This window comes from Aedes albopictus, chromosome 3, assembly GCF_035046485.1.
Source record: "Aedes albopictus strain Foshan chromosome 3, AalbF5, whole genome shotgun sequence".
NCBI lineage: Eukaryota > Metazoa > Arthropoda > Insecta > Diptera > Culicidae > Aedes > Aedes albopictus.
Window position 1 is genome coordinate 52,203,354 of NC_085138.1, and position 26,406 is coordinate 52,229,759.

At 42.5% G+C, this 26,406-nt stretch overlaps 1 protein-coding gene across 2 annotated transcripts in view; it reads right to left on the minus strand.

The window, feature by feature from the left end:
- Positions 1-26,406, minus strand: part of LOC109398757 (neural cell adhesion molecule 2) — a 642,607-nt gene that overhangs the window by 386,582 nt on the left and 229,619 nt on the right. For both annotated transcript variants that reach the window (XM_029870566.2, XM_029870573.2), the window contains exons 2-3: positions 21,799-22,566; positions 11,627-12,764 (exon numbers count right to left, since the gene is read on the minus strand). In XM_029870566.2, the coding sequence (XP_029726426.1) occupies positions 11,627-12,110 (484 nt within the window). In that variant the 5' untranslated portion in view covers positions 12,111-12,764; positions 21,799-22,566. The remainder of the gene's footprint in view (positions 1-11,626; positions 12,765-21,798; positions 22,567-26,406) is intronic.

Genomic DNA, 26,406 nt, shown 5'->3' on the forward strand with positions numbered 1-26,406 from the left:
CATTTCTGCATAGCAGACCTGAACATCTCGGGAGCCTCTGCAATAGCTACTTTTAAGGCCAGGTTCAGAACTCCATCCGGACCTGGGGCCTTACCTACGCTAAGGGACTTAGCTATCCCCGCAAGTTCCACATCGGTGACCCTCTCCTCATCGCCAGCCCCAGTCCCCGGCTGTCCTACGAAAGGAGGCCAAGGACTAGGATCATGACGCGAAAAAAGTCCTCCAATGATCCCCTCCAACATCTCTGGAGATTGCTCTGTAGGAGCCATCACACCTCTTGTCTTGGCCATAACGATCCTGTAGGCGTCACCCCACGGGTTCGTATCCCAAGTAACATTTTAAGTTTTGTTCGGCTCTACAAGAGATCTTCATGACCCATTTTATAAAACTTGCCATAAAACTGATTTATACATCAAAACCTCTTGATAACCTCATTAAGAGCATCTTCCGGCTAAGTGGACCACTCTCGGAGAGGTTAGTAGAAAAATTTCCCATTCTCGATTGTTGTTGTTTTTTTTTTCAACAAAAACTATGACAGTTCAAGATGCAGAGAAGCTGCTTCGATGGCACGTAAAGTTCAGGACGATACATCATTCGTTAGTAGAAGCGGTCATTTCAAAGTACATAATATTTCAGTTGTTATTGTGTTGGTAGGCTTATGCGCATTCAATTTTACCGTGAATATTGGGGTGGCAGAATCATAGCGCTTCAAAAATAGAGAATATTATTATCTTGGAATGAAGTAAATCAATTTGTTTATTTTGTAAAACTATTTCGAATCACAAGAAAACTCAGCAGAGAGAGTTTATTTATGTAAGTATGTTATGGAAATGGTGGCAAACTATCATATCATTGCTAATTTGAGCAAAATTTACTATTTTCCATTCACGTTAGCTAATTATTCAATATGGCGACCACCATAATCAGCGAAAATAAAACGAAAGCAAGTTTACTTTTATGATAGCCGCAATAAACCTAGAAATGTCGTAGTTCTGCTTTTCCACCAACAGATGTCGTTACTAATCGAACGGATCGCCATCTGTTGAGAGTTTTAACAGTTTTATTGTGGTAATAATGATTGCCAGAAGGTTTACAAATCGGAAAGTTTTGTTTACTCTTGAAATCTGTCTTTATGGATATCTTCAAGTATACTATAAAACATTTTATCAATGGTTTTCATAAAAGCAGTCATAAAACTTCGAGTTTTAATTATTGCTGTAATAAAACCCTAATAAAAATCAAACAAACCCAATCAGCAATGAAATTGTCACTTGGGATTGGCACTATGACAGAGACCCTCAAAGCAGGCCTTTTTGCTTGCTCTTATCTCGGTCTTAAGCGCGGCTTTTGCAGCGGCGAACACCACCCGCCGTTCGTTTCGCTCTTCCTCTGATCGTGCTCGCTGCATCCGCCGTTCGTCTGATCGCCTGGATACGTCGTTTTGTTATCAATTGTCAGAGAACAGGGGAGTGGTCAACAGAGGATGAAGGGGTCGTTGACAGCAGAAAAGCATAATTCAGTGCTGTTAGCTTTGGTACAGTTAGCCCTGCCAGAATGCTTTCCGCTCGACTTGGCAGGCATTGCAGCAAAGAACAAGGTGAGACCAAATTCAAAGTTGCAAAATTGACACCCCGTGATGATCGATGGAATATATACTATGCGTTGGTGGCTGGCTTGCATACACTCCGGTTTCACGTGGCCGTAGACATCCAACGATTCCGGACAGTCGCCATCTGCCAACAAAGCTTATTTTGATTAATTGTCACCATCGATTACTACATGGTGGACCACAGCTGATGATAACTAGCGTTCCAGGGAAGTTTTGGTCATCAAGCATCCAGAACCTTGCGAGGAAGGTCGTGTACGAGTGAGTGAAATATTTACGGGTGAATTATTGGCCCACGTCAATACCCCTGTCTCGCCGGAGAGCCATCCTGCCAGTTCTGTTTAGCGTCTCAACTAACACTGGGACGACCAACGCTGATGGGGCTACTACCTTGGATTTAGCTGCGCGTCATGCAGTATTTCTCACTCAGCTGCTGGATGCCAGAACAGACGCTCTTGAAGCCGCACCTTCTTGGTAAATGGACGCTCAGGACGTACCTCCTCAATCTAGATGTCAGAAGTCAGAAGGACAACTGTACCTAGGCTGTACTACCAGCTAGCGGTCTTTGTCATCGGTTGTAGTATTCCATCACATTCCAAGGAGTACCAGTAATCGTGTTGCTTATAGAGTCTTGCTGTACTGAAGTCGTTCTTTTCGATGAACGCACATTTTTACAGGTCGTCATAAAGTTCGATAGTTATAACATCAGCTTTATCAAGCTAAAGCTGAATTAGCATCTACAAGCGGTCCATAATACTCAAGCCAGCAATTTCCCAATTTAAATTTAAATAAATTCAATATATTGAAATGGTATACAATAAAAGCACCATCGTCATAAGTTGGGTGACCCCCGAAATTTGCAGATGAAAAATGCTCGAAATTTAACACCCTCCGAAAAATGTCGGCTTTCACCATCAGCAACAGCAGCAGCGGCAACCAAGGCCGCCAGCAGCAGTAAAACCGATTGGAATCTTCTTAGGCACACCCCTTTCACCGACGACCGACGAGATAGCACCAAATAAAATACAGCGTTGATATCGAAACGGCTGGCTGACGAAACTCGAACGAGGCCATTTCCGAACGAAAAAAAAAGAATGCTTCTTCACGTAGCAGCGTGCAGCGAAGAGCAAAATTAAAATGAAATATCTTTTTTTTTCTTGTTCTCAGAACTTGGGCTTCAGGAAATTTTCCATTTTTTCTCCTTTTTGGTTGAGAATCCTTCTTGTGCCTGAAGGGTGCTGCACAAAAAAGCGTTTTGTTCGGATGAAAGGAGCCGAAAGAGGGAGATTTTTTCCACTTTTCAGTGGCCTTAGAATGTGGTCAAAAATGCTTAAAAGGATAATATCATTTGCGCGGTCTTTTCCGTCCGAGAGATATCTCGCTTCAAGCGCCTACGGTACGGACGACGCGCCGGGGACGAGTGCGGTCCCAGGCGGGCAGACGGGAAAAAGTGCTTCATTCCTTTGTGGACAGTCCACTTCTGGTGAGGCTCGTCGAGATGTTTCATTTATTTCGGAGTTCGTTCTTCTCTTTCGCAATTGTTAGATTTGTACTTATGATTTCGCGCAAAACTCCGGATTTATTTCGTTTCTGTGGAAAGCACACAATATCATCCAACCGTAACTGATATAATTGCCCAACCTAAATTTTTAATGAAATTACTTCGACTTTTTACGGGAAAAGAGATGAAAAAATCAACGTCATGCCTTTGTCAAGTGGAAATCCACTTAATTTCCTGAGAAAGTCGACCGCAGAAAACAAACATCATTCAGACTCTTCAGACAGAGAATTTCTCTACGCTGGGAAAGTCAAGTTAATTATGTCGAAGATTACATTCAGACCATGCTCGAGGAGAACTAGGAAGCACATGACAGTGGGGTCATCGAGGTTACTCACTGAGTAACTAGCTTTTCAGATAAAATCAGTAACAAATTTTGAAAACGACGTATAATCTATGGTGTAGCATTGATTATACGTCGTTTTCAAAATTTGTTACTGAAATAATGTTGCGCCCTTATACATTACTTTGTGAACATGCGCCACCATAAGTGATAAAAACTTTTTTCTAGAATTGAGAATTTTCGTTCAATCTTCAGGATATGAGTAAATCGCCCATTATTTGCGCTCACACAAGAATTCATTTTTTAAGGGATTCCTCCATAAAGTCCTCCAGGAGTTTTTTTACGGCTCCATACAAAAATCTTTGTATGATTTATTCGTAATTTTTTTTTGTTATTTCTTCAAAAAATCCACAATCTGTTTCTATACCAATTTAGCAAATCTTGCATGTATTTCTTTATACATTGTTTGATAAATTTCTTCAGATATGCTTTATTGAGAAAATTATCGGGAGCACCTCTACAAGTTTCTCAAAGGATTCATTGAAAAAAAAAATCCATGAATTTCGTCAGAAATTCCTTCAACGATTCCTACAGAAGATCTTCCAAGGAATCTTTAAGAAATCTTTCCAGCGATTTCTTTGAGAAATCCTTTAAAAAATCTTCCAGAGAATCCTTTGAAAATGCACCCGAAATCTATCAGAATTCTATCCAAGAACTTATTCATATAATCTTCCATGAATTCCAAAAGTAATCTAGGATTATTTAAAAAAAACACAAATTCCTTTATACAGTTCTCCAAAGTTTTTTTTTTTTAGAAGTTCCTCAAGAGGGTCCTAGAAGAATTTATCCAAAAAATCTTTGGGAATCCTTCCATCGCGATGGATCCGATGCATCGGTTGCCTAATAAATTCCTCCATGGAATCTTTTTGAAATTCTCAAAACATTGCCTTCGGAGAAACAACAATACAGAATTCCTTCAGAAATTTCTCAACGGTTTCCTTTATAACTCCATTTAGTGATTCCTTATGATAATCCACCATGGACTCAAAAGGAATTTTCTTCCATGTGTTGTTCACAAATTCTTGAATGAATTTCTTGAAAAAAAATCCAGAGTTTCCTTCAGAAATTCTTTTTAAAACCAATCTTCGATTTTCTTCAGAAGTTACTCAAAGAATTCAATTATAAAATCTTCCGTGATTTCTTCCAGGAAAATCTTCAGCAGTTTCTGTAGAATTTTTCCAGGGGTTCCTAAAGTCATTTTTCAGTCTTTTTAAGATACTTTTTCATTAACGATTTTTTTAGTGTATGTATCTATAAATATAAAAATGTTTTCGAATCCATAACGGTCAGACAGACAGACAGACAGACAGACAGACAGAAAGTCTGTCTGTCTGTCTGATCGTTATGGATTCGAAAACTACTGAACCGATCGGTGTGAAATTTTGTATGTGGGTATTTTTGGGGCCGGGGAAGGTTCTTAGCTTGGTGCGGGACCTCTCCGGTCTCTGGAACGGGGTACTCCCATACAGATGACTTTGCGGGGGACGTCCCTATGGAACTGTACATCAAAAAACACAGTAGGCAGGCAGTACGACGTTTGCCAGGACAGCTAGTCTATTTATATAAAAATGAGTTTGAAGTTCCTTTGAGGCAACAAAACTCAAGAACGGATGAACCGATCAGCATAACTCTCGCGCGGTTCAGTTCGTATTCGTGGTGGCTGTGTTTATATGTACAAAAAGTTATGAATATCAACTGGAAAAGTAAGAAAATTGATAAAGTTCTGATTTTTCTTGAGCTGGGAAGGAAATCAACACGATCGAAAATTAGATCAATCTAGAGTGCGGTGCTTTTTTGAGCTCAACAGTTGTCAAACCACCACAAGACGGCAAGACAAAGTTTGCCGGGACAGCTAGTATCTTATAAAGCTCTGCCCGATATTACTTCACAAATTCTCTCAAAAAATGTTCCAGCAGTTTCTTCCAGAGATTTTCGTAAGGATTACAATGAAAGTTCCCACAGAAATGTCTCCAGGAATTTCATCTAAGGTTCATCCAGATACCTGCAGACTCTCAAACATTGAAATATGGAAGAGATCCTCCTTGTATTCCTCCATGTATCAAACCAAAAATTGCTTCAGGATTTTCTTTACGAGACCATCAAGGAATTCATTCAGAAGTTGCAAATGCAATGCATAAAAATGGTCCTTTAATTTTCTTTAATAATTATTTTGGAAATTTTCAAAGAGATTTGTCCAGAATTCCTGCAGACGTTTTCCCAGGTGTTTCTCAATATATTACGAAAGAAATAACTTTAAAAATACGTTCACTCCATGAGTTCTCCCAGAAATGTTTCCAGTAGCTTTATAAGAAGAATAATAAATTCAAGAATTATTTTTATTTATTCAATGAATTAGTTTTCAGCCCACGGCATCACCGTGGGTGCTCAGGACTGATAGTAAGTGAGAAGCAAAATATTCGTTTACGAATTTCACCAAAAGTTTCTCCAGGCTTTCCTTCAGCAATTTCTACAGACATTCCTCCAGGGATTCTTCCAAAAATAGCCTCTAAAGATTTCTAAAGTAATTGAACTAGAGATTTCAACAGAAAAAGCTTCAAATTTCCTCTCGGATTCCTGCTGAAATTTCTTCAGGAATTCCTTCAGTTATATCTTGTATATCCCTTTCGTGACGAACCAGTTCAATTGTGCTATTGAGCGGTAACAGGTTTCCATATTTTTTTCATCTGTTTAGACTTTGTTTTGAGTAATGTAAACTGTTTCCATAATGCAGCCATTACTTAAACTTGTATGTGTGTAAACAAGCTTTTGTTTACGTTTCCTGTGGGATTTACCACAACAAGGTAAACAAAAACTGGACAAAACCCGTAAAATATGAAAAAGTTTTGTTGTTTTTTAGAGTTGTTTTTTAGAATAAGGAAAAATGGTTGTTGTTTTGTTGGGAAATCTTAGAGTTCTGGAGAGCCAAAGTCGAGCCATTTGTATGGAGATTTCATTTTTTCGTACTGCGTTCCGAAAGGGATAAAAATCATTCGGGAAATTCAGCTAAGGATTTAAGCAATAATTCTTTCAGTTTTTTTTTCCAAATATTCCTCCATAAATCGTTCCTTTTTAAATTTCTCCTTTGGTGTCGTCTCAAACTTCTCCCAGGATGTCTTAGTAGATATTCCCAGGGATTTTTTTTTAAGTTTGAGCAGAAATTGTACACATATTCCAGGAGAAATTTTTGAAGGAATTCCTAGAGAAATATCTAAAAGAAATTCTGCAGAATTTTCTGTAGGTATCCTTAGGAGATCGTATGGCTAGGATGTTCATAGAGAAACTTCTTGAAAATTTTCTGGAGGGATTCTCTGAAACAATATCTTTGTAGGAATTGCTTAAAAAATGTCATTAGAAACTGCCGGAGGATCTTTGAAAGTAATCTCGAGAAAAAAATCCTGAAAAGATTTCTGAAAGACACTCTTGAAGAAATTTCGAAGGAAACCCAAGTGGAATTTTTGAACAGTTTCGACAGCCATTCCTGCAAAAAATAACATTCAAAAGAAGTGGAGGAATTATTGAAGGAAATCCTGAATAAATGTCTGAAGGGTTTCTCTAAAAAAAAAAAAATGCTGAAGCAATCCATAGAAGAACTGCTGGGGATGCTTTTGAAGAAATTCTAAGAAGAATTTCTTGTACAGAACAGAACACAATAGGTTACAAAAATCTCATAAGTAATTTCTGAAGTAATGCCAGAAAGAATTTCTGAAAGAAACCCTTGCTTCAGAAATTTCTCCAAATGGATATTTTCTCAGATTATTTTGTTTTTGAAGGAATTAAAAATTGCTTGAGAAATTCCTTCCAAAAATTATCAAATGATACATTAAGGAAATCATCAAAGGATATCTACAGACATTCCTCCAGACAATCTTTTTTAGAACGTTCATAGTTTCTTCCAAGATTGTTCCCAAAGTTTTTCATAAATTACCCAAGTAATTAATTTAAGAACTCTGTTGCGAAGAGGCATTGGTGAACCGACTCTTTTAGCGAATATCGTTAAAGCAAAACACTGATTGTTGTTGAATCTGCTGCAAAGCTGTAAATATGTTTTATTGAGCTAAACAAACACAATAAAATACAAAGTAGCACTTACAAATTCGGTAACTTTATGGAAGACAACCGTCACCTCCTCACTATTATCACATACTGATAGAAGTATTATTAGCAGCACAGCTTTTGTCATATGAGATACATAGGGGTGCTCAATAATAAAGAATCTAAAGAGCGCTTTGCGCAATAAACTCCTTTATAAAACATCCATTGGATTAGAATTTTCCAGGAAATCCATTTAGAAAGTCTTCCACAGATTCGTTTTGAAAAATCTTTCAGAACATCTTCCAAGAACTTTTAGAAAATTTTCCACAGACTTCTTCAGAGATTCGTTCATAGTTTCCTTAAGAAGCTCTTCCAGGGATTCCTTTAGAAATTTGTTCAAGAATTGTTTTAATAAATATTTGATGAATTGTTGCATGGATACTTCTATAAATTACTCCATGAATTCAGTCTTACCATAGTTTCCTTCAGAATTTCTTCAGTGGTTTCTTAAGGTCCTTCTTCCAGGGACACAAGAACTTTTCCAAAAATTTCTTTGGCTAGATATTCATGGGTTCATTCTGAAACTGTCTTAAAATTTCTTCTAGGGATTCATGTAGAAAATCCTGAGGGTTTTCTACAGAAATTCCATTAGAAATTTTTCCGAAGATTCTTTCATAAATTCTTTCAGAGGTTAAATTTTCCGAAGATTGCTTTAAAAATTCTTACAGACCTTTTTTCAATAAGTTCGCCAGGGATATGTTTAGGAATTGCTCCAGGCATACTATTGAAAATCCCCACATGAATGTGTTGCGGAATTTCTTCTAGGATTCATCAAAAAAAAATCCAGAATCCATACAGTGATTCCTTCAAGATTTATTCCAGAAATTTCTCCGGCACTTTCTGGAAAACTCCAAGAAGTTCTCATTGGACTTTTTAAGGAATTTATTCTGCAATATTTCCTAGGGGTTCAGGAAATACTTAAGACATATCTCAATATTTTTTTACGAATGTTTAGATATAGAAGTTTCTGCTGGTATTCATACAGGACTTCTTGAGGAAAGACTCTCACAGATTTCTTCAGGAATACTTCCAAAAAATCCTCCATGAACTTTAAGAGAGGATGTTTCCTGGAATTTTGGTTTATATTCATCAAAAGGTTTCCTGAGGTTCTCATGAAGTTCATATGATATTTCTCCAAGAACTTTCATGAGATTCCTCCAGATATTCCTCCAGAGATTCATACAAAAACATTTTATTTTATTTTTATAGGGATTGTACTGGAGATTTCTCCTAAAAAAACTCTACAGATTGTTTCAGAAATTCCTGCTTGAATTCCTTCTTAAATTTGTTCAATGATTTATTCAAAAACATCTCCAGAGACTTCTTCATAGATTCTTTTGGAGGATTTTTTCTTGGGATGTCTTCAGGTATTTCAGCAAATGGTTGGTTAAAAAGTTCTATCATGTAGTTATTCAGAATTTTTTCTTAAAGTTTCTTCAAAATTCCAACAGAAACTCCTTCAGAAAATCTTTCAAGGGTTCCACCAACAATTACTTCAAATTTCTTCAGAGATTCCTGCATAAATTCATACAAGAATTTTTCTTAGAAATTGCTCCTGGGGTTCCGTCAGATATATCTTTTGGAATTCCTTGCATGACTTGTTGCAGAAATTCGTCCTGTATTTTTTTAGCAATTCGTATCGTAAAAGAAAACGCAAAAATACTGAAAGAATTGTAGAAAGAACTCCTGAACGAATTTTTAAGCAAATCTCTGGAGGAATGTTCAAAAGAGATTCCTTGAAGAAATTCTTGTCAATTTTCTGGAGGGATTCCTGGAAAAAATCCAGAAGCCATTTCTGAAATTATCTCTGGAGGAATTCCTGGAAGATAACCCGGGAGAATACTTATTTCAGAGCTTCTGGGAGTCCAAAACAACCGATTCAGGAGTTAAAACTTGGCATTTTTTCAAAATTTTTGTTTTTCATATAAGTGTATGGCACCCTAAGCAGGGTGCTTACAACACATTCGTCTAGGATAGGATGTGACAACAGAAATTAGCCTGCCTTGTTATTTTTCCGTTCGATTTCGTCGAAGATGAAAATGCATTTCAATTCTTTCATTTATAGCGAATCATATCAGAAATCCAATTGATTTCATATCAAACCAATGGTTTTTGAATCAATGTTCAGGCGTCCGAGTCAATGGAAGGATTGCTGTTTACATTTTTATTGATTGCTCCCAGTCGGCGTCAGCAGTAAAAATTGCATGCAAGAACTTTTATAGCATCTAGTTTCCAGCGCTAACAGCCCGGCGGACAATGCATCGTCTGTGCTACTCTCGGTTTTCAACTTTCTCAAATTCTCACCTCAAGCTCACGAAATCATGGTAGTCAAGAACTGTCAAATCGTATGGAAAAATCGCGAAAAACATCAATTGTTAGAAAACGGGATAGTTTTGTGAAAAGTTAGTGAATAGAAATCAAGAATGGTTTGAAAGGACAACTTTCTATGTTACCTCGTGTTCCGGGACAACTGCACCGAGAAAATTCGATTTTACTACCACACAAAAAAGTGCCATCAGTTATATTTTTAGTTTGGAATGTCGATGTATTAAGATTGATGTACATTTGAATGCTGTCATATTTAAGGAGATAAAGTATGAATAATAAAATACAATGTTTTTAAAAATTAGTATCAAATGCCAAACAAGCAAACCAGCAACACGGCCAAACCAACGACAAAGCGATTTTATTGCAGTAAACAGATATAAATTTCGACCAATCAGCGACTGGTCTCCGTTTGACAGCCAATTGGTCTGGAATTGGCTAACGACGTGACGCATCCTATCCTAGATATTCGTGTGGTACAAGAGGACGTAGATCACAACAGACGACAGATGGTGTCGGCAGAAAAATTGTTCAGAGGGACGAGAACTAGTTGAAATTGGATTAAAAACCTGTGCAGTAAAACAGCCAACCAAAGTTGGCATTTTGGCACAATTGTTCTGCGGATTCATAAATAACTGGCAAGCAAAATGGTTCTGATTAAAGACTGGCGCAAATTTTGGTCATACATTTTTTTTTCATAATTTTAGACTGCGTACACCAAAAATTGCAGATCTCAGGATTCAACAATATCTCCGCAAACACTTAACCGATTTTGATGTAAATTTTATGGTATAAGCTAAATACAATGTACCATACCATTACTGGTCCAAAAATCAGCTATTTTGTTGTACGCAGTCTAAAGTTATGAAAAAAAAATGTATGACCAAAATTTGCGCGTTCCAGTCTTTATGATTGATTACCGCGGAATCTTGTTGATTTCAGTGGATTGGCTTACATGTGTGTCAAAGCGGGAGAGGACATTATTTTATTTCTAATTGTCAAGTGCTTCGTGCACAACAGTGTATGTGTAAGATGTTCATCTAATCCCATCCGTAGGAGGTTTGGATTGTGAAAAGAAGATAACCATGTAGATTGTGGAATCGAGTTCTGTTCTGGGCCTACTGGCGACGGAGATGGTCGAGTGACTCCGTAGCTTGAAGGAATAGAAGCGCCCATCTAGCGAATTGGGAGTCCTGAGTTCAAGTCTCACCGGAGTACGTGGATTTCTTTTCATAATTGAAATCTCAATATGTTCATCGAGCACTCTGTTGTGCTCATGGATGTCAAAGCATTTTCAACATTCCCACATGGCTTGGCCAACCAAAGCAAAATCAAGAAATTGACATTTCCAAATAAGCATTTTTATTGTCCAAAGGATAAGAACTAATAAACAGTAGACATCATGAAATTTATATTATTGCTTTCAAAGCACATCAAAGGATTGACAAATTTATTCTTTTTAGAACATTATAAATTGAAAGAATGCTAATAAGATAGCTGTCACATACTCTTATATTTTGCTGAGACATTCATAAAACATATTACATACAATTAACCCTGCCAATTAAAATAATTTCCCTCATAATTCCTCTAATTGTATGTCATCACCCATAAATATGAATTGACATATACCAAATACTTCTCCTTCCTATCCCTGCTAATCCTCAATATCCTACGCAATAAATTCCAATCTGTCACTTACCTATACTAATATTTACAGACAATTGAGTCAGCAACACCAGGGCAATAAACGTCAGCATTCGCAGATGGGATCCTATTTTTCTACTGCCACTGCTTCTACTCCTACTGTTGGCGGTGATGATTGTGCATCGGGAGGTGGTGGCATCGCTACTGGGCTGCAAATACGACGACCCAGCTGCTTCTGTGACCAATGGACTCCGGCTACTTCCGTCATCATAAAGACCGCCACCACTATTATGGTCATCGCCATCATTTGCAACACCGCCGCCCACCAGCAGTAGTATATTACGATCGGTGGTGCTGTTACCATGGTAGTTACTGCTGTGGTTGACCTCATTCGAGCTCTGTGCGGTCGTTCTACATCCGGGCCAACACTGACCCTGAGCACCGGATGCCGGATGCTCCCTAGTGGTTTGATCCCCGCTCTCCGTCCCACTGCTGCCACAGCCGTAAATTTCCATCTTTCCTAGCCTTTCTAGTCTCATTCTAACGGTGTTATGATTTGTTTATCGAAATCGATAATTTACAATTTTGCTTCTTGAAGTTTCTCCTCGATCCAACCAAAGCTTTTTGCTTCCGAAAAGTTCCCCAGTTTTTGCGTCGAAATTTATGACCTCGTATTTATTTTGATATTTCACTCGAAACACTCCCAACCGCGCTTCCGAATCGTGAACGCACAAGGTCGGCAGATGATGCTTTTTTGCAATTTGCCGCTTCGCTAGCTTTTTACAATCTCCCCTACGACGACACCCCGTAGCAGCAGCCACCACCGCACCGGGAAACTCAGACAAATGGCCGTGATTTGTTTTAGTATCTTTGCTTTTTGTTCACAGGAAGCTTTCAACACACTCCCGCCCCGGACGACCACGACCACACGGACGACGACAACGAGCAGCAAGTCCTACCGCAGTGCAAAAGAGTGAATCCGTTGTTTTATACGGCGAGGGGGCAAAGCTGCACGGTCTCTTCGCTGCTATATTGGAAATCGATTTGTTCACTTTTTACCCCGCTCAGTTTGATGCTTTTGTTGCCGAGCAGAATGGAAGCAAATTGAAATCGTTTCAAATCTTCATTATTCCGTGCCAGAGCAATGTGCGGCGAGTGGGTTTTGTGAAACAGTTGCCCTGCGGTTATCAAATCTGCGGGAGAGATAGAAAATAAAAAGCTTTATGAGTTGTGAGTATTTATAACGTAGATTATGTAGTTAATTATGGATGTCTACTTAGACCTCTTGATACATAGCGTCTAACTAAGCAATTAAGAAAAAAATAATAAGATTTTCCAAGAATAATACAAAATTATGGAACGCAATCTGTTTACCGATTGAGGCCGTTGCATGAATTCTTCGTTGACAAATACCAGGCTGATTTTCGTGAGGATGCAGTGAAAAAAAGGCGAGGCTTGGCAGATAATAGTAGACTCTGGCTTTCCGACGAAACTGATAAGGCCGATTCATGGAACTCTGGATAGATTGAATTCAAGTGTACGAGTTGCGGATGAGATATCATCATTATTCGTAACCTTGGACTGATTGAAGCAGAGTGATGTGGTCTTGAATTTGTTTTTCAACATTGTATTTGGACGTTTTTTTAGGGGTCTCTATAGCCATAGCTATATGACCATGCTGAGGCTGCGGGGTTCGACTCCATCTCGTTTCAGGATCTTTTCGTAAAGTACATTTGCTTGAGTTTCTTGAGCATTGAGTATTTTCGTTCCTGCCACTGATATACACATGCAAAATGGTCATTGTCAGAGAAAGCTCCCAGTTTATAATGGTTGAAGTGCTCGTAGAACACTAACACACAGCTGAGAAGCAAGCTTTATCCCAGTAGGAACGTTCCGCCTCAAAGAAGAAGAGCCATTAGAGCGCGAAACGGGACCATCGACTCTCGACACATGCTCCAAGGTTTTTGGATGAGATCGATATCATCAGTAGGTTAGCTTTAGGGTCGTGGTATCATCAAGTTTACTCCAAAGTATTTACTGAGTAACCAGCTCTTGAAATAAAAAAAAAGCAACAACTTTTATCTTCCATTATGAGCGCCGTTGAAAATGTAGGAAAAAAGCCTATGTATTTATTTCACATTTTTCACTTCCGTACATGTAATAAAAGAGCTTCTCAGTGAAACTTGGAATTGTTTCCGCCCTACTGGATACATAAAAATCATCAATGTGATTTTTTCGATTTTTGCTTGCTCTCACCTAGATAATCTTCCTTTCTGATAATTTAATTTTATGTTTCCGCTTCCATTTGTAAGTGTAGAATAAAAAGCAGCTTTGTGATTTTGGAAGGTCGGGAGAGTCTCTTATTTGCTTCCTTATCAATACAAGGAAATTTACCTGTGCCATATTCAGAATGTTGCGTTTTCTCAAATTATAAGAAAAATCATCTTCTTCTTCGGCCTCAGGAATTTGAAGGAAAACCGCCTACGAACATTTTCAATTTTCTTCGGAGATTTCTTAAGTTTCTGATAGGGAATAATTTACATATTTGACCAGCTTTTCCTCCATCATTTTTCAGTATATTATTCTAGAAGACCGTGTATGGATTGCTTCAAAGATTCCTTGAAAACACTATTTTTGAATTCATTAAGAAAACCATCATTGGATATCTTCAGAAATTTTCCCGGTGATTCCCTGAAAAACTCTTCATCAAAATTTTAATTCTGCCTCGGAGATTAGAGGGTTTTTTTTTCAGAAACAAATCATAGCTTGCTTTGAAAAATTACCCACAAGATTATTTCCGAAAGCCTTTCCAAAACCTCCCTTGGATTCCTTCCGAAAATGGTCCAAGGATACCTTAAAAAAATCTCCAAAAACTTTTGCTCTCAAAGTCTTCCACGGATTCCTTTCAAAAATACTTATACAACACCTTCCATTTGATGGCTTCCAGAGTTCCTAAAAAATTTACTTCGAAATTTATTATAGGGAGTATTTTAGACATTTTTACAATAATAGCACAGAAACAGACGTTTATGCTCGAACAAAAATACGTCGAAATCGTGTGGTAAGGATTTAAGTGTACCTCGTCGCCACCAATGGAGACTGCCCCAGTACAGGGTGTGTTCGTGAGTGCAAACTTTTTGAAGGGTGATGGAGGACCATAAATGGTGAAAAAAATTGTTCTACGCATATCAGGTATAAGAAGGCCGGCTCCAGAGGCATGTTATCCTCCATTTGAGACATTTGTGCCACCGCCAAAATAATAGCCTATTTCATCATGTACCTGAGGGAAATGGAAGAAAATAAGGATAAGGATGGGGATAAGGACAGGTAGGGAAATAGGAAAAATACCCTGGAAGAGAGTACTAATGTCGTTTTCGTTTTTGTGGCGGTGCTACACCGCTTCGTGCTACAGTTTTCACTGCAAAACCGAACATTTTCGGTGCAGTTGCATTGGTGTGCGTGAATAAAAACCAAAATATTTACAACTTTGCAATCGTTGATTGGTACACACGGTGTACACCCGCTACACTCTCGAATTTTTGAGTGCTGAGCGGTGCAGAAAAAGTGCTACACCGGTGCAGCACGAAAATCAAAAACGAACACTTTCGGTGCAAAAGTGCTGCACCGGTGTAGCTCCACCGCAAAAACGAAAACGACATAACGCATAAGCGTACCACAATGGGTTCAAACAGCGCCCTGAAAAGAGCACTGTAATAACGCATAAAGCGAAAGAGAGCCTATAGCTCTTTACCACAGCGGATTAAGAACAACAGAACATCCTGAATATTCAGGTCTCTGAAGTCAGTTTCACTTAATAAATGTTTACCGAATACTCGGAAACGCAGTTGCAGAAAAACTGGACAGTTACATATCAAATGATACGAAGTTCCATAATCGGATTCACAGCTATCACATGCAAATGAATCAGCTTGCTGAATATTTGCCATGTGATAGCTGAGTCGGCAGTGGCCAGTCAATGCTTTGACCAGCATGCTGCAATTCTGCTTTGGCAGATTTGTTAGATACTGTGCAACCCCTAGAGATGGCTCAGTACAATACAATTTTGTTTGACGACATGACTCCAAACTATTCCAGTATTGTTTGTGCTGAGTGGCAGCCCAGGTGTGAATCTGAAGCTTTACCCAACACTTGGATACCGGAATAGCTGGCTCAGGGCCAATGAAGTTATGTGATGCTCCAGTGCGAGCTAACTCATCAGCCAATTCATTTCCAGCGATGGAAGAATGGTCAGGTACCCATACAAGGTGAACAGCGTTTGCTGAATTCAACTCCTCGATTTGAGTTCGACAAGCGAGAACTATCTTCGACCTGGAGTTAGCCGAAGCAAGTGCTTTAATAGTAGCCTGGCTATCTGAACAGAAGTATACTACTTTGCCCGTTACGTGCTGCTGAAGTGCTGATTGCACTTCGCACATAAGAGCAAATATTTCGGCGTGAAAAACGGTGAAGTGTCTACCAAGTGAGTATGACTGATATAGCCTTAGCTCACGAGAATAAACACCAGCGCACCTGCTCGACCTTCCAGAAGGGAGCCATCAGTAAAACATACGATGCCGTCTGAAATACTTCTTTCCAGATATCCAGATGTCCACTCTTCCCGGAAAGGGAATTTCGTGGAAAATGTCCTATGGGAAATTACAAACAATTGTAAGATCACTTGGAGCAAGGACAAATTTGTCCGGGGCCCGTGGCGCAGCAGATGGTCATGGGTTCGATCCCAGCCCCGGCACTTCGTCAGTTGCTCTTTCCCCCGAGAGCGGCTGGCACTTGACTCTCTTCTGAGCTCTCATAGCTCAAACGGACCCGGATAATTGGTTATCGGCGAACGGCAACCCATAATGGACAACCCCCAATCGGACTGGAAAAGGAACAACAGTCACACATCATTTCATCATCGTACTGATCATTCTACCAAGGACAGGGTAGAAAAGTGAAAGCAGCACAAACCAGTTCGATATAGTAGAATAAGAATTTAAATGAATACATTTAGGCGCTGTACAAAGTGTAAGGGGCTGTCCATAAACCACGTGGTCATGGGGGGGGGGGAGTATTTGAAAAATCCCAAAAAATTGACCACGTGGTTTATGGACAGCCCCTAAGTGCAGCCGCCATTTGAAATCGCTCACGTAGTGCCCTAGTGGATAGTAGAGCTGTAGAATAGGTTAAGTGGTTAGGAATAAAAAAAAGACAAATTTGTCCCAATTCACCAAAAGTGGAAACAACGAGGTGTGTGTTGATGTGCGGTTCACAGGAGTTTTCTCCCGTAGACCGAGTACCCGTAGACGGTAAGTGCAAGAAAGTGCTTCTTGTTTGAGATGAATGTGTAGTGGGCAACGTCAAAGAGAACTTCGAGCGGTGCCGTGGGAGTTGAAGAGAACGCTCCAGACATCGCCATTAAGCACATCCTTTGGAGATGGCCTAACTTTGATTGGATCGTCCTCATTTCGCCCTTTTGCCACCACACAAGGCATCCATAAGCCAATATTGGCCGAACAACAGTTGTGTAGATCCATTTGATATACTTGGGGTTTAGACCTCAAGTTGTACCAAAGGTTCGCCGGCATTGCCCGAAGGAAATACAAACTTTCTTGATTCTGAACTCAATGTGAGGTGTCCAGGAAAGCTTGGAATCAAGAATGACTCCAACGTACTTTACCTGTTCAGTCACATCGATTTCAGAATCAAAGAGACGCAAAGGTCGAACGGAATTACGGTTTCGCCTTTCCGTAAAAAGAACAAAAGATGTTTTACTCGGATTAACCGAAAGGCCATATTGGCGACACCAACCCTCAACTACCTGAAGGGCGTTTTGCATCAGGTCGAAAAGGGTGCTGATGCACATACCGACTAACAATGCTAGGTAGTCGTCGACAAAACCATAAGTAGGAAAACCGCTATTATTGAGTTGCCTCAATAACGTATCTGCTACGAGATTCCACATAAGCGGTGACAAGACTCCCCCTAGGGGGCATCCACAAACACTCAATTTCCTAATCCCTGCTAGAGAAGAGATATCGGTTTTTGAGCATTTGATGAATCCAATTGGAAATCATTGGAGATATACCATGACTCCGTGCGGCTTCCAATATGGCATCGAAAGGCACATTGTCAAAGGCACCCACGATATCTAAGTTCACATGAAGAGGCACGTTGGCCAGATGAACATCACGGATGTGATGATCCACAATGCGTTCTAAGTATTTCAGAAGAAAAGAGGTCAAACTGATAGGTCTGAAACTCTTTGTTTCTTCATACGATGCACGACCCACTTTCGGAATAATCTTCACAGTAATATCCCGCCAAGATTTGGGAATATACCCTGTAGCAAAACTGCAAACAAGTAGTTGCTTCAAAACATGTTTGAAATAATCAAATCCCTTCTGAAGCAAAATTGGATAAATCTCATCTGCCCCAGGAGATTTGAAAGTAGCAAAGCTATTAAGTGCCCACTCAATCTATTCTATAGTTACAATACTCCGAGCCGAAGCCAGGGAATCGTAACTACAAGAAAAGACACCAGGTTCATCCGAAGATGTAATATCCACACATATCCAGGGAAGTGTGTGCTGAATAAGCATTCCAGAACTTCCTCATCAGAGGAAGTCAGATCTCCATTTGGCAAACGAGGTTGGTTCACTCGGAAATCCTTAGATTTCGCAAGGATTTTGTTTGGCCGACTGACTTCACTCAAACTGGAAACATTTGTACAAAGGTTTTTCCAGCCGGATCGTTCAGCAGACTGGAGAGCTTTCCTGTAGGCCTTGGTGGTTAGTTCAGAGATGAGTGTAGCAAATATTGCGTTGTTGACAAGCACACAGGCTCGAGGCATGACACGCGAGTTTGCCATTTCATGTTTACTTAAAGTAGTAAACATCGGGTTCACAAGGTTTCCTAAATAGAAATTTCCCTTACGAAAGTCAGGTTCTTGGACCATTTTGCATAAGTCTGCAAAGATTGATTGTTGCTACTCTTTTATGCTGAAGATTGATCTGAGCTATCCTAACCGTAGCCACTACCCAAACAAGGTAAGATTGAACTCTTCGCCAGTCTTGTGCATTATCACCATCATAACACAAAAAAGCCGCAACATCAACATTGCCCTTCTTCCTCCATCAACGCTACAGCCGACCGTCTCTATGTTGCTATCGAACACATTCGAGACGAACGCATTGATACGGTGGCTGCCGCCGCCACGCTCTTTCTCTGCAAATCTCTTGAGTAACCGAACACTTCTTAACCGTCGTTCCGACGCAGAGCTATGTCACTCACTGCTGGGAGACTCTCGTCTGAAAATGCCAGGATGAGGGTCAATATGTTAAGTAGTATTGCATGGCGCAGCAAACACAAACATAGCACGCCCTATGAATAGAATGCAAAGCGTAGAACAAAAACTCGCTTCGGTGTTTCATCGTGTGGTTCGAAAACAAGAGACGATCGCTGCTGTTGGATGTTGTTGACTCTGCATTGAACGAGGGTTGGCTTGAGTGGCTTTTGCGTGAATCGATTATGTTTTGATGGACTGCATTTGTCGTATGAAGTGATGGTTAGAGCCAGTGTCATTCGACATTGACCCTCCTGAAACTGCACAACCCTGCTCTTCGCAATAACAGCACAACAAAGAACAGCAGCAATAAAACCAGATTGATATCGATTGGAAAACGCCAAAGGCGAGGATACACAGAATACACTGTGTAAATCGCATTATCACAAACCATATAAGTGAAAATTTAAACTAATTAACAACATCTTCATAATCCCGCCCTTATTCAGCCTCAAGTGAGACTAAAGAAGGGCAGCCGATTGTCTCGGAGAAATACAAGGTCCACTGCACTATGGCTCCGGTTAGCGCAGTAAGGGCAAAATACTGTGGAGGGCGCCCTGGTACTCCACAGGCTCCGTTTGCGATTAGGTTTTTATTAGACCCCCCTAGCCATTCATTCCTAGGCACGGTAAGCATAAAGCCGCATCACACCATGAATTAGGGGTCACCTGTTTAGTTTGACTCTTACCACTACACAGCTATCTAGGCTGATCGAGAAAAGAAGTTAATATTGATGATCATCTTCATACGGGCTCGAACAGTCACCAAGTTTATGCTCGAACAAAAATACGTCGTGGAAATTCCCTCTGGAATCTCGTGGAAATTCCCTCTGGAATCTCGTGGAGAATCCCTCTGGAATCTCGTGAAGATTTCCTCTGGAATCTCGTGCAGATTCTCTCTGGAATCTCGTGGAGATTCCCTCTGGAATATCGTGGAGATTCCTTCTGGTGGGTCACGTGGAGATTTCCTCTGGAACCTCGTAGAGATTCCCTCTGAAATCTTGTGGATATTCCCTCTGGAATCTCGTGGAATATCTCTCTGAAATCTCGTGGAGATTCCCTCTGGAATCTCGTGCAGATTCTCTCTGGAATCTCGTGGAGATTTCCTCTGGAATATCGTGGAGATTCCCTCTGGAATATCGTGGAGATTATTCCTTCTGGTATATCGTGGAGATTCTCTCTAGAAAATCGTGGAGATTCCCTCTGGAATATCGTGGAGATTCCCTCTAGAATATCGTGGAGATTCCCTCTGGAATCTCGTGAAGATTCCCTCTGGAATCTCGTAGAGATTCCCTCTGAAATCTTGTGGATATACCCTCTGGAATCTCGTGGAATATCTCTCTGAAATCTCGTGGAGATTCCCTCTGGAATCTCGTGCAGATTCTCTCTGGAATCTCGTGGAGATTCCCTCTGGAATATCGTGGAGATTCCCTCTGGAATATCGTGGAGATTATTCCTTCTGGTATATCGTGGAGATTCTCTCTAGAAAATCGTGGAGATTCCCTCTGGAATATCGTGGAGATTCCCTCTAGAATATCGTGGAGATTCCCTCTGGAATCTCGTGAAGATTCCCTCTGGAATCTCGTAGAGATTCCCTCTGAAATCTTGTGGATATACCCTCTGGAATCTCGTGGAATATCTCTCTGAAATCTCGTGGAGATTCCCTCTGGAATCTCAGGCAGATTCTCTCTGGAATCTCGTGGAGATTCCCTCTGGAATATCGTGGAGATTCCCTCTGGAATATCGTGGAGATTATTCCTTCTGGTATATCGTGGAGATTCTCTCTAGAAAATCGTGGAGATTCCCTCTGGAATATCGTGGAGATTCGCTCTAGAATATCGTGGAGATTCCCTCTGGAATCTCGTGAAGATTCCCTCTGGAATCTCATAGAGATTCCCTCTGAAATCTTGTGGATATACCCTCTGGAATCTCGTGGAATATCTTTCTGAAATCTCGTGGAGATTCCCTCTGGAATCTCGTGGAGATTTCCTCTGGCATCTCGTGGAGATTCCCTCTGGAATCTCGTGGAGATTCCCTCTGAAATCTCGTGGAGATTCCCTCTGAAATCTCGTGGAGATTCCCTCTGGAACCTCGTGGAGATTTCCTCTGGAATCTCGTGGAGATTCCCTCTGGAATCTCGTGGAGATTCCCTCTGGAATCTCGTGGAGATTCCCTCTGGAATCTCGTGGAGATTCCCTCTGGAATCTCGTGGAGATTCCCTCTGGAATCTCGTGGAGATTCCCTCTGGAATCTCGTGGAGATTCCCCCTTGAATCTCGTGGAGATTCCCCCTTGAATCTCGTGGAGATTCCCCCTGGAATCTCGTGGAGATTCCCCCTGGAATCTCGTGGAGATCCCCCTGGAATCCGTGGAAATTCCCCCTAGAATCTCGTGGAGATTCCCCCTGGAATCTCGTGGAGATTCCCCCTAGAATCTCGTGGATTCTCTCCGGAATCTCGTGGATTCTCTCCGGAATCTCGTGGAGATTCCCTCCGGAATCTCGTGGAGATTCCCTCCGGAATCTCATGGAGATTCCCTCCGGAATCTTGTGGAGATTCCCTCTGGAATCTCGTATAAACATTTAAATGTGTATTGCGCCATTGAAATGTTATCAAATTTAATCTGAAAGTTTCACCAGTGTAATGCTTATTTACATAGCATGAAATAAGAAATGGGTCAATCAAATTTTTTGCCACGTGGTTTTTTTTACATACATTCTAGAGCCCAACATGCAAATCAACGGAAAAAAGTCAAACGAGTCAAACAGCATATGCTTTTGAGAAGAAAATAACTGAAATGACCAACGAGCGGCAAATGACACTATCAGATGATCGAAATCTAACATGTTCACACAACATGAAAGCAAACCACACTAATTGAAACCTACCTGTATAGTATCACGTAAAAACTGCACCGTCATCCACAAAATCAATCACACAGGAATAACAACTGAGCTGATGAAATCATAACGTCGTTTTTCTTCCCTTTTCCGTAAACCTCACTGACGCGGACCACGGCTTGGAACTTTCCCAAAACGCACAAGCACAGCTCTGCACACACATACACACGTTTCCACCGGTTTTCCACGCTTTCCCCGCGCGATCCGTTCAAACTAGTTTTCCGACTTTTGAGCCTCGATGTAGTTCCCGCCGTTGAAAGTCGAAATACCACGCATCGACCGAACGAACGACTAACGAACGCGAACAGTACCACCAGCTCTAACGTGAGAGACAGAGTCTTCGACCACCGAACAGACGAAAATTATTCATAAGCACCGCTCGACACTTTCCGCTTGCAACACTTTTTCCATAAATTTTTCATCATTATTTTCGCCACTGCTGCTGCTGCTGCTGCTACTGGTGCGCCTTCGACTGCGGGCGTCAAAAAGGATGAGCATAGTCGTGGGCACGACCGCCGACAACGCACGCCCGCCTCACCCGGCTGTGGCCTATCGTAAAGGGGTTTGAGATGAAGGTGTGGCTGCGGTTGGGTAATGGTAGAGGTTCATATGTAGCAGCGCGAAGAGCTCCAACACATCATTCGGTGGGTGATTTTTTCACGACGATGCGGCTGGGATTTAACGTGGTTTTGGCAGTAGTGATGGTTCAAAAGGACAGACGATGCCCGAGATATCACGCTGCTTCCGGGCGATGACCTAGAAAATTGGATGAAATGGGGAGAAAAACGGGAGGGAGAATTAGTGAGTGCACTTTTGCGGTTTGGCTATCGAGTATGAATATTTCATTACCTAAAGAATGCTCGAAACTATGGAAATTGTTTGTGATGGGTATCACCGTGTACTTGATTGCATTAAGATTTAATTTGTGGCAGAGGAAGCTCTACGTAAATAACATTGGAAGTGCTCATAGAACAAGCTGAGAGGCAGGCTTTGTCTCAGTGAGGAATTCACGCCAAGAAGCAAAGAGAAACCCGGAGGAGTTCCTGGAGGAATCCCGGAGGAGTTCCTGGAGGAATCTCCGGAGGAGTTCCTGGAGGAATCTCCGGAGGAGTTCCTGGAGGAATCTCCGGAGGAGTTCCTGGAGGAATTTCCGGAGGAGTTCCTGGAGGAATTTCCGGAGGAGTTCCTGGAGGAATTTCCGGAGGAGTTCCTGGAGGAATTTCCGGAGGAGTTCCTGGAGGAATCTCCGGAGGAGTTCCTGGAGGAATCTCCGGAGGAGTTCCTGGAGGAATCTCCGGAGGAGTTCCTGGAGGAATCTCCGGAGGAGTTCCTGGAGGAATCTCCGGAGGAGTTCCTGGAGGAATCTCCGGAGGAGTTCCTGGAGGAATCTCCGGAGGAGTTCCTGGAGGAATCTCCGGAGGAGTTCCTGGAGGAATCTCCGGAGGAGTTCCTGGAGGAATCTCCGGAGGAGTTCCTGGAGGAATCTCCGGAGGAGTTCCTGGAGGAATCTCCGGAGGAGTTCCTGGAGGAATCTCCGGAGGAGTTCCTGGAGGAATCTCCGGAGGAGTTCCTGGAGGAATCTCCGGAGGAGTTCCTGGAGGAATCTCCGGAGGAGTTCCTGGAGGAATCTCCGGAGGAGTTCCTGGAGGAATCTCCGGAGGAGTTCCTGGAGGAATCTCCGGAGGAGTTCCTGGAGGAATCTCCGGAGGAGTTCCTGGAGGAATCTCCGGAGGAGTTCCTGGAGGAATCTCCGGAGGAGTTCCTGGAGGAATCTCCGGAGGAGTTCCTGGAGGAATCTCCGGAGGAGTTCCTGGAGGAATCTCCGGAGGAGTTCCTGGAGGAATCTCCGGAGGAGTTCCTGGAGGAATCTTCGGAGGAGTTCCTGGAGGAATCTCCGGAGGAGTTCCTGGAGGAATCTCCGGAGGAGTTCCTGGAGGAATCTCCGGAGGAGTTCCTGGAGGAATCTCCGGAGGAGTTCCTGGAGGAATCTCCGGAGGAGTTCCTGGAGGAATCTCCGGAGGAGTTCCTGGAGGAATCTCCGGAGGAGTTCCTGGAGGAATCTCCGGAGGAGTTCCTGGAGGAATCTCCGGAGGAGTTCCTGGAGGAATCTCCGGAGGAGTTCCTGGAGGAATCTCCGGAGGAGTTCCTGGAGGAATCTTCGGAGGAGTTCCTGGAGGAATCTCCGGAGGAGTTCCTGGAGGAATCTCCGGAGGAGTTCCTGGAGGAATCTCCGGAGGAGTTCCTGGAGGAATCTCCGGAGGAGTTCCTGGAGGAATCTCCGGAGGAGTTCCTGGAGGAATCTCCGGAGGAGTTCCTGGAGGAATCTCCGGAGGAGTTCCTGGAGGAATCTCCGGAGGAGTTCCTGGAGGAATCTTCGGAGGAGTTCCTGGAGGAATCTCCGGAGGAGTTCCTGGAGGAATCTCCGGAGGAGTTCCTGGAGGAATCTCCGGAGGAGTTCCTGGAGGAATCTCCGGAGGAGTTCCTGGAGGAATCTCCGGAGGAGTTCCTGGAGGAATCTCCGGAGGAGTTCCTGGAGGAATCTCCGGAGGAGTTCCTGGAGGAATCTCCGGAGGAGTTCCTGGAGGAATCTCCGGAGGAGTTCCTGGAGGAATCTCCGGAGGAGTTCCTGGAGGAATCTCCGGAGGAGTTCCTGGAGGAATCTTCGGAGGAGTTCCTGGAGGAATCTCCGGAGGAGTTCCTGGAGGAATCTCCGGAGGAGTTCCTGGAGGAATCTCCGGAGGAGTTCCTGGAGGAATCTCCGGAGGAGTTCCTGGAGGAATCTCCGGAGGAGTTCCTGGAGGAATCTCCGGAGGAGTTCCTGGAGGAATCTCCGGAGGAGTTCCTGGAGGAATCTCCGGAGGAGTTCCTGGAGGAATCTCCGGAGGAGTTCCTGGAGGAATCTCCGGAGGAGTTCCTGGAGGAATCTTCGGAGGAGTTCCTGGAGGAATCTCCGGAGGAGTTCCTGGAGGAATCTCCGGAGGAGTTCCTGGAGGAATCTCCGGAGGAGTTCCTGGAGGAATCTCCGGAGGAGTTCCTGGAGGAATCTCCGGAGGAGTTCCTGGAGGAATCTCCGGAGGAGTTCCTGGAGGAATCTCCGGAGGAGTTCCTGGAGGAATCTCCGGAGGAGTTCCTGGAGGAATCTCCGGAGGAGTTCCTGGAGGAATCTCCGGAGGAGTTCCTGGAGGAATCTCCGGAGGAGTTCCTGGAGGAATCTCCGGAGGAGTTCCTGGAGGAATCTCCGGAGGAGTTCCTGGAGGAATCTCCGGAGGAGTTCCTGGAGGAATCTCCGGAGGAGTTCCTGGAGGAATCTCCGGAGGAGTTCCTGGAGGAATCTCCGGAGGAGTTCCTGGAGGAATCTCCGGAGGAGTTCCTGGAGGAATCTCCGGAGGAGTTCCTGGAGGAATCTCCGGAGGAGTTCCTGGAGGAATCTCCGGAGGAGTTCCTGGAGGAATCTCCGGAGGAGTTCCTGGAGGAATCTCCGGAGGAGTTCCTGGAGGAATCTCCGGAGGAGTTCCTGGAGGAATCTCCGGAGGAGTTCCTGGAGGAATCTCCGGAGGAGTTCCTGGAGGAATCTCCGGAGGAGTTCCTGGAGGAATCTCCGGAGGAGTTCCTGGAGGAATCTCCGGAGGAGTTCCTGGAGGAATCTCCGGAGGAGTTCCTGGAGGAATCTCCGGAGGAGCTCCTGGAGGAATCTCCGGAGGAGCTCCTGGAGGAATCTCCGGAGATGCTTTTGGAGGATTGTTAGATTGTAGATGAAGAACCACGGCATTTGATCATGGAACCGAGCCTCTACACGAAAACCCGTTTGTGCCCCCTCTGGGCACCTTCCGGAACCGGTTACAAATGTCCATGTGCTGAATGGCCCCAATAAGTCATATTCTGGTTCTTGGTACACATTTGTTTCATTTAAGCCTAACAGAATAAAAAGTGAATAAAGAATTTTTGGGAGCGTATCAAAATGTTTGGCCATTGTTCAAAGGGTGCCAAATGAGGTCCTTTTTCTTAATTACAAAGTAGGGATAAGGAGTGCAGGTTTGATTTGCCAATGGAACTGAACAAGTATAACCAATCGATGTGTTCAATCATACGTTCATATAGTTGTATCCAATTTCACCTATCTGTGCAATTCTTCGAGACCATCGATTCCAACTCGAATGGAACGCCTTTGTTGGTTCTCTATTCTCCCACCGTCGTCCCACTCAACTGCTCAAAATCACATCCTCAGCAAAACCCACCCTGCTTTGTAGCTAAAACGCAAACGCGTTTCGCAGTTCCAACTTACGTGTCGTTTGCTCACTTGGACGGCATCAGCAGTCAGCCAGCAGTCGTATCATCATCAACCAATCTGCTCCATCGAACATCGCGTAATGATTCCCCAGCATCGTATAACGCTGATCGTTCCGGATGGTGGTGTAGCTACACGTACGTAACGTCCGTACGTACCTTTACGAAACTACACAAGCTACAAACCTCTTATCCAGTCTGGAACACGAACGGTCACAAACATTCACACCCACAGGAAATAAGTACATGTTTGCTCATTTTCTCCACCTTCACTTTGCTTTGGTGGAGTTTGTTTTACCTCGGCACTTTTCA